This window comes from Galeopterus variegatus, unplaced genomic scaffold (assembly GCF_000696425.1).
Source record: "Galeopterus variegatus unplaced genomic scaffold, G_variegatus-3.0.2 Scaffold11301, whole genome shotgun sequence".
Classification (NCBI taxonomy): domain Eukaryota; kingdom Metazoa; phylum Chordata; class Mammalia; order Dermoptera; family Cynocephalidae; genus Galeopterus; species Galeopterus variegatus.
This window is the reverse complement of record NW_007737412.1, coordinates 24,485-33,924: the sequence shown is the minus strand read 5'-3', so window position 1 is coordinate 33,924 and position 9,440 is coordinate 24,485. Positions and strand designations below refer to the sequence as shown.

Sequence of the window (9,440 nt, the reverse complement as noted above, 5' to 3'; positions counted from 1 at the left end):
TCAGTTACAACATATAGGCCTTACTTGTTTTCCTCATGTATAAAGTGACAAAAACTACATCTATTTAACTATATTACTATAAGAAATACTGAAAGTTATTTTAACATTTCTTTTAAAAATAAAAGATAAGGCAAAAATTCTAATTTGAAATTCAGGGCTCTCAGGAAAAAAGCATTAAATTACGTAATATATTATGTATTAATTTTTGCTGTGCTAGCTTTCATGTTTAATGGTATTTTACTGACAAATGCTAAAATATCAAATTCCTTTTTAAGCAATACTAAGTTACTTTACCTGTAATGCTTTTAATGTTTCCTTCAATCCTTCTATTTCTTTTTCTTTTATTTCTATAGTAAGTTGATGTTTTCCCTTTAAGTAAAAAACTACATTTCAATACTTTACAATGTAAATGATATTATAAAAGGGGAAAAATACAGTTGTCCCTCAGTATCCACGTGGGATTGGTTCCAGGACCTCCCTCGGATGCCAAAATCTGAGAACGCTCAAGTCCCGAATATCAAATGCTGTAGTTTGAATGTAACCTATGCACGTCTTCCCAGCATACTTTAAATCATCTCTCAATTATTTATAATACCTAACACAATGTAAATGCTATGTGAATAGTTACTATACCACATTGTTTAGGGGATAGTGACAAGAAAAAATCTCCGTACATGTTCAGTACAGACACAATTTTTTTTCCAAATATTTTTGATCCATAGTTCATTCAATCCACAGATATGGAACCCACAGATACAGAGGGCCAACTGTGTAAGAGCCCAAGAACCAAAATCTCTACTTTAAACTTAATAAGTCACAGGCTTTAACCTTGTATCTGCACTACAAATTACATTTCTTATGACTTCAAAATATCATAAAATTACAATAAGGCCTTTATATGGTTATAATTATGAAATGGAATATCTTAACAAATCATTTTATCAGTAGAGCATTCCTACCTGGGAACTTATGAAAACTATATAATTATTTAATTCATACAGCTAGAATAAATATATTCTAATTAATAAGCTATGGGTGCATTTGTCTTATGAATATAAGGATATAGGAAAATTTATTAAAGAAGGTATTTTGCTAAAAATAATGAACTATAAATTATTAATATTATTAATGGTATGCTCATTGACATAATAAAATATGTATCAATTATTAACTAGCTAGAGAAATTATTTCATGCCAGAAAATTTCTAGGTTTGTTGGGAGTCATATCTCCTTTGCCAGTTGGTCTGCATCCAGATGCAAATCACCTTTTTAAAAAAACAACATTGATGAAAGTCATTTCAATGTTTTTTAAAAAGGTAATTACATTGAAAAAGCACTAGAAACATATTATAGTTAATAGAAACATTGCAGTAGAGTGAAAGAACATTAATTTGGGGGCTGAAGAGGCCTGGGTTCTAGTTCCAACTATGCCACTTCAAAGTGAGACCTTTGGGCAAGTCATTTAATCTTGCTAGGCCCTCAGTATTCTCAACTGTAAAATGACAGAGGTCAAGTAACATTATTATATTGGGTACTTTCTGTTTCTAAGATTTTAAGCAGTCAACCATATCCATTAGTTTATTACTAATGCTCTTTTCTATTACGGTAAACAATTGATAATTAAATGTATTTAGCTATGCATTAAATTATTTTTAAAAATTAATAAATACCTTCTCTTCTTCCAAGGCACACATCTTCATTTGCAACTGATAAACAATTTAAAAAATTAAAATACAGGTAAGTAAGCTGTTAATAGCGACTTACACTGGTCAGTAAGACTACAAAAACATTTTACATGTCTATATTGTTTGAACTTAAAATATGACTTTCACATTCAGAAAGTAAAATAAAGATATAAAAGGAGGAAAGAAACAGTCACCAAAGTAAATGAAAATTTTAATTACATTGATTAGAGATACCAAGCATCACTGAAAGTTTAGTTTTTCCCTCCAGAAATTTTTATTCTTAAATGTCTAAATATTTTGCCATCTACTCCTATATAATAGCATGTATCATTTTCTGAAGGTATCATTTTATGAAATCAGTATTAGTTGTATTTGCATTGACAATAATGTTCTGAAAATTTTTTAAAATGCAAGTGGCAGTCCAATAAATAAATAACTTTTTGAAAAATAATGACATTTTAAAACAGTAAAACTAAAGTACATGTGCCAAAGGAAAATAATGAAATATTCTAAGCAGCATAAGGATTTTAGGCCAAATTGTCAAAAAATAAAAATCTTCTTTGGAACTTCCCTATCTTCATTTCTGCGCTCCTCACTTGCATTCAAGAATCCTTTTCTTAAAACAAACACAAATGAAAAAAGACAAAAACAAAAACAAAAAGGAACCCAAGAGCACCTTCTCCTCTTTAGATATCTGAGTATTCTTGTCTTGCCCAAAGTCCCTTAGGAAGGCAGAGACTTAGACTTGCTCTCTCCCAGAGAATACTATACTACACATTTGACTTCTGCTTCCTTATTTGTCAATTATAACTCCCATAACTTTGGTTAGACCTATCTCAGATTAAAGCAAGAAACTCTGTCATTTGCTTAAACAAATTCATACTAATGTGTAAATTATCAATAACTTTAACTCTTTTAGTGATTTAAATTGTACAGGTTTATTTCCTCATTTCATTTTCTAAACACACACCTGCATAGAAGTGAAGAAAAAAGAAAAGAAAAAGATAAAAAAAAAAAAAAAGAAGAAGAAAAAGGAAGAAAAAATAATGATGGTAGGAAAGATACAAGGGAAAAAACTTCCAGAGGATATTTTACGTAAGTATATTTTCTTAAACTAATATTTTCTAATTAGGGACTGAAGAGAAACTTGAGGCAGGTAAGAAGAGCTTCAGAATTCAAATTAAATGAAGATGTTGCTGTTCATTTCTTTAAAATCTTTTTTTTTTCTATTTTTCTACTAGTTTTTCATAGTTACTGGTGGTTGATATTTATGGACGCTTCAAGGTGTGATAATCACCTCCTCTCATCCTTTACATCTCCTGACTTGCATCTCAGCCTTTCATCAGTGTTATGACTATGATTTGGGAATAGGGGTAATGTGGAAAAGGTAAGATCCTGGATACTCTAATTAAAGAGAGAAAGGGGAAAGGGGAGAGAAAGAACAAGAATACATATGTCCGACCATCTAAATTATTTAGGACAGATGAAAACATTTCCTCCATCTTCAGGAAAATGGTTTTTTCAATTTCCTTTCTTAACTAACTCATTCTACTACTTTATACTCTTTATTATCCATTGTGATTCAAAATAACTTTATTCACTTCCTACTTCCCTTTTCTCCTTTGTGTGTTCCATGAGTATGGTATGAAAAACAGCTTGCCATAATATTTACGGGAGAGAGAGGAAAGGCAATTTTAAAATTGTAGTTTTATCTATCTTTATGAAATTACCTGCTTTTTAAAAACTGCCATTGTTTCTTTGTGTTGCTTTGCTAATGCTTCCTTTTGATTCTGAAGAGTTTCCTGTTTAGAACATTATGAGAAGTTAAAACATAAATTTTAGCAACTCTTTCAGTTTTAAATCTTGAGTTCACAATACAAATAAAAGTTAAACATACTAATTGCATATATTTTTTCATGCTCTTGAAATGCAACTTTAAACCAATTTAATGATTTTTCAATTGTCATGGAATCATCATATTTTGCTTCTAGTTGCTTCTTCATGATAAAAAGAAACACATTGCTTTTTAAATTTTAAACTCTGAACATGGCTTGCTCCAAAGCTCTCTTCAAGAAGTTATTAAAATGAACAGTCTAGTACACAAGCAGACTATAGTCTTAGGGTTTCCAGAGAAATCAATTTTATTATGTAAGCACAAAAATACTTACATGACAACATATGCGTTTAAATTCATTAAAATAAATTTTTACAAAACCAAAACTACCACAGGGTTTTTTCGAAAAAAAGCCACATATATGATTCGACTTCTTTTTTTCCCCACTCTCCCTTTTTTGGAAGTTGTATATACTCTGTTCTTTAGATGCAAGATGACTTTAAATTTTTTCTTCTATTCTTATCAATGCTAATAATTCTAACAATTCAAAAATTAAGTCTAAAACTGGCAACCACTTACAAAATTTTCAGTTATTTGCCTCCAGCTTTCTAAATAATACATTGATTTAGCAATTTTAAAAGTTTATCTATTGACCTCCTATTATGATAGTTGGAAGTTTACCTTTCTTATATGATTGTTACCCCACATCTCTCCCATTCTTCCAACAGAGTTATATCAAAATTTTGGCTTAAATCAATAGTCAGTATTTACATGGTTATCACTATGTAATTATTATTCAATGCTGAGCAATGTAGGATACCATGATTACATATTTATTCCTATACAACTTTTTCTGAAGTTAGTAATTAATATTTTAATTCCCATAGCTAATTTAAAAACACAATACTCCCTGTTCTCAGATCTATATCAATTGGTTCATATTCTCAGATGCAAAAAAAAAAAAAAAAGTATTGAATAATAAAGGCAAAGTGAGAAGATCCAAAGAATGACTTAGGAAATCCCAAACTGCATAGGAAACGAGATAGATTTAGAAAAGCTGTAGATGCTAGACAAAACCTTTCAGAGGCTATCCCCAAAGTTTGTCCTGTGAAAATAGTAAAGTAGGGCCGGCCCGATATTTTAATTCCCATAGCTAATTTAAAAACACAATACTCCCTGTTCTCAGATCTATATCAATTGGTTCATATTCTCAGATGCAAAAAAAAAAAAAAAAGTATTGAATAATAAAGGCAAAGTGAGAAGATCCAAAGAATGACTTAGGAAATCCCAAACTGCATAGGAAACGAGATAGATTTAGAAAAGCTGTAGATGCTAGACAAAACCTTTCAGAGGCTATCCCCAAAGTTTGTCCTGTGAAAATAGTAAAGTAGGGCTGGCCCGGTGGCACACTGCTACAGTGCGCCACTTGGGAGCGCGGCGGCCCTCCCGCCGAGGGTTCGGATCCCACATACAGACCGGCCGCTCACTGGCTGAGCGAGGTGCGGGCGCGACACTGAGGGTTGCGATCCGTTGCCGGTCACGAAAAAAGACAAAAAGGAAAAAAAAAAGTAAAGTAGACTCTAATCCAGTCCTACAAGCAAAGAAGGAAAGAATGAGTCCATTAGATTTCAAGGATAGGTTCTTTGAGAAGTAGATTTTGAAGATGTTACCTCCAGCTCCCTCCTTACTTTTTGAGAACACCCTTAACATCCTAAAGTAGGGAATTTAATCTGCAACAAAAATTGGAATGGAAAATAGCTCCATTACCAGAACTCCAAATCCAGTCTTTAAAAAAATTGTTAGAACGAGGAATAAACTGATTTTCTTACAGATAAAACAACTAAATGCTCCAACTATAGTCATCAAGCACTGGAGGAGGGAGCCTCTTAGTAGAGACACCTATAGATATTTATTATAAGCAGAAAGGACATTGGAAAAATAACTGTCCAGTTCTAGCTAAGAAAATAAAGGAAAAAAATCAAGTGGGCAAATCAATGACACTGCTCTGGAGAGAAATCATGCATTTATTTCATCCTTGAACTTGCAAAGAGAAATTTCTCTAAATATTAAAAGAAACTTCTCCCTCAGAATCAATGAGCTACTCAGATAGTGAACATGTCTAATAAACCACAGATACTCTCCCCATTTCAGCCTGTAACTGTTACTGTTGGACTCCCAAGTGAGAAATATCATTTTCTCCTTTATGACACCACACTCATTATCTTAAAATATAGGGATCTAATATGTAAATAGGATTGCAAAATTATCTGATTTTTTTGAGATCCCTGAAGACTTTCCTGTTCATAACCAGATCATAGTTAATTTGGATACTGACTTACTGGTGGTAACTTTGTATATGATAAAACCAAATTGAGGGCCGAGCCCGTGGCGCACTCGGGAGAGTGCAGCGCTGGGAGCACAGTGGCGCTTCTGCCACGGGTTCAGATCCTATATAAGGATGGCCGGTTCGCTCATTGGCTGAGCGCGGTGCGGCCGGTCTCAAAAAAGACAAAAAAAAAAAAAAACCAAATTGAATATTTCTATGAAGTGGCACTTTTTGTGGGCAAAAAGTTTTACTGATATTGGCAGAAAGATTCAGATCAAGTCATTTGAAGTTTACAAAATACCTCTAAAACCAGAAGCTAAAGAAGAACTAAAACCAATAGTCCAAAGGCCTAATAGAGAAAGGCTGAATCATAATCATATCTTATACGAGTCTTTAAAAAGTGTTGTTTCCCAATCAAGGAACCCAATTGGTAAAAATAAAGATTTGTTCAGGACCTTACGGCCACAAATAAAATGATCACTTTAACCATTTCTTTGTAGTACTGAGCCCAAATACTATTTTTATCGTGTTTCGTGAGGCTACATACTGTACTACTGTAGATATGTGTTCTGCTTTCTATAGTACCCCTTTAGATCAGGAAAGTCAATACCTATTTGTTTCTTTCCTAGGAAAGACAACAATTTACCTGGACAGTTATGCCTCAGGTATTTACTAAGGAATCTTAAATTTCCCTGTTAGAAAGTTTATAGACTTATATAATATGTGGACAAGTTTTCACTATGTTCTAAAGATGAGGAGAGCTCTAAGACAGACTATTTATCAACTTACTGTTTTAGCTTGGAAAGGGCATGAAAATTCCAAAGAAAGTTTAGAGTTTTGTCAGAACAAAGTATACTATTTAGTATAATTTATACTAAGGGGACAAATCTATAACTCCTGATGAATTATAAGTCATTCAATACTTTCCAAGGTTGGTTACCAAGAGACAATTAATCTAGGTTTCACTGGCTAGTACAGACACTGAGTTCCAAACATTTCTGAAATCACCACATATCTATATAAAGTCCTCAATAAAGGACCCTCCCTTAGGAGATGTGAACAAGAATTTTATGATTTAAAAATAATTCTCCAATAGCCGTCCCCCTCACTTGGGGTCTTCCTAATTGTCATAAAGCTTTCTACCTACTTGTACCTGAACAACGTAGACAAGCCCTAACACTCTAACAGAACACCATGAAAACCATTCCCTTAGACACAGTGGCAAAAGCCAACTCCTTATCTAAGGGCAATATCAGCAGCTGCCAAACTTGTAGAGGCTTCTCCTGACTTGATTTAAGGATCTTGTTTAGATTTGATGGTTCCTCACGCTGGGCCATACTTGTTGCTTACTGAAAACACATTTCCCAGCAAGCAGTTTCACCTCCTTTGAACTTTTATTACTTTCTCTCCCACACATTTCCACTCAGTGCAGTAATACTTTAAAATCTGCTAACAGAAAGACAAATACTGCATGATTTCATTATGTGTGGAATCTAAAAAAGTTGAACTTATACAATTTGAGAGTGAAATGGTAGTTAACAGAAGCTGGAGAGGTTGGAGATAGCAGGAATGGGGAGATGTTGATCAAAGGGTACAAAGTTCTAATTAGAGCAACACTGAGGGTTGCGATCCGTTGCCGGACACGGAAAAAAAGACAAAAGACAAAAAAACCAAACAAAAAATAAAAAATAAAAAAATAAAATCTGCTAACAGAAAGACAAATACTGCATGATTTCATTATGTGTGGAATCTAAAAAAGTTGAACTTATACAATTTGAGAGTGAAATGGTAGTTAACAGAAGCTGGAGAGGTTGGAGATAGCAGGAATGGGGAGATGTTGATCAAAGGGTACAAAGTTCTAATTAGACAGGAAGAATAAGTTCTCACGATCTATTGCACAGCATGGTAACCACAGTAAATAATAATGTACTGTATATTTCAAAATTGCTAAAAGAATACATTTTACTCAATATATAAATACACTCAAACATACTTAAACACAAAATAGCATATCAAAAGTTAGTCACTTAACTTAAAAGTATTCATACCAGAGGCTTTTTATTCACTTCTACATTATTTTGTTATGTCTTCCTCTATTTTAAGATTATAATTTTACTCACTAAGCCATTTATTTAGATGAAAACCTAGCCCCCTGACTTGTACTACCAAACAGAGAAACAAATAGCAACCTAGAAACTTAGTGCACATTTGAATATGAAGACAGCAACTCTGCTGGTGACTTTTGTCTGTCCCTTTAGTAGGATTTTTTTCCCTTTTTGATCAACTTAATGGAGGTATAATTTACATACAATAAAATGTGCCCGTTTTAACTGTACAGTTCAATGAATGCTGACAAATATGTACATCAATGTAACCACCACCCCCAATCAAGATATAGAACATTTTCTTCACCAAAAAGAGTTTCATCTCCCTTTGTAGTCATTCTCTCCCCAGCCCTAAGTAACTACTGGTTGACTTTGTCACTAGAGGTTAATTTTGCCTATTTCAAAATTTCATATAAACTGAATTGGATAGTATGCACCTTTGTGTTTAGTTTCTTTAGCTTACCATGTTTTGAGAATCATACCATTCTATATATCTGTAGTTTGTTCATTTCTGTTGCTAAATGGTATCCCGTTTTAGTATATCATGATTTGTTTATTCATGTATCTATTGATGGAATATTTGGGTTATTTCCAGTGTGGGGTTATTGTGAATAAAGCTGCTACAAAAATTTGTGTATAAAAAAAAAGAATTGCAAATTTAAAAAATAAGTTTTTTAAAAAATAAATGTTCTCACTACAAAAAAATAAGTATGTGAGGTGACAGATATGTTAATTATCTTCATATAATCATTCCACGGTATTTATACATATTGAAACATCACACTGTACTCCATAAATATATACAATTATTTGTCAATTAAAAATAAAAATTTAAATAAAAGAGACATGAAAACTAAAAAAAACCTAATTGCTGATTCCTCTTTTTTAATTTTTAATTTGCAATAATTGTACAATACTATTTAAGACAATCGCTCCCCAAAATTTCCAATGAGGCTATCATAATCTTACCTAACTTTACATATATACACATACACATATACACTATTCATTTCACTTTTTATATATGTTATTCACTTTATATATATGTATATACACACATACATATATACATGGAATTCATTTTATATATAGCATATACAAGTTGACTCCTGACCAACTCGGGGGTTAAGGGTATCAACCCCTCACACAGTCAAAATCCTTATATAACTCCAGTTCCCAGGTAGTTCTTCTGAATCTATTTCTCAAGATGGATAGTGTCAAGGAGGCACACTTTAGCTTCTTTAAGTGGCTCAGCTAATGTGATTAACCCAGCATGTAGAACAACATTCAAGATTTACAAAAACCCCATTTTCCTACAGAGATGGGAGAAGTTACCAAGCCCTGCTGGCTGCCACCCATATCAGAACCTCACTTGAGTCTTCAAGGAGCAATTCTTTTTTTTTTTTTTTCTTTTTTGTCTTTTTTTTCCATTTTTTTCCGTGGCCGGCAACGGATCGCAACCCCCAGGGTTTTCCCCAAACCCCACCGGG

General features: G+C 32.9%; 1 protein-coding gene across 1 annotated transcript in view; it reads right to left on the bottom strand.

Moving 5' to 3' along the window:
* Positions 1-294: 294 nt before the first annotated feature.
* The window catches only part of LOC103610550 (coiled-coil domain-containing protein 73-like), a gene marked incomplete at both ends in the record, with an annotated part of 15,995 nt that continues 6,849 nt past the window's right edge, over positions 295-9,440 (bottom strand). Inside the window, 3 exons of the mRNA XM_008594700.1 lie at positions 295-369; positions 1,671-1,706; positions 3,416-3,487. Of these exons, the coding sequence (XP_008592922.1) occupies positions 295-369; positions 1,671-1,706; positions 3,416-3,487 (183 nt within the window). The remainder of the gene's footprint in view (positions 370-1,670; positions 1,707-3,415; positions 3,488-9,440) is intronic.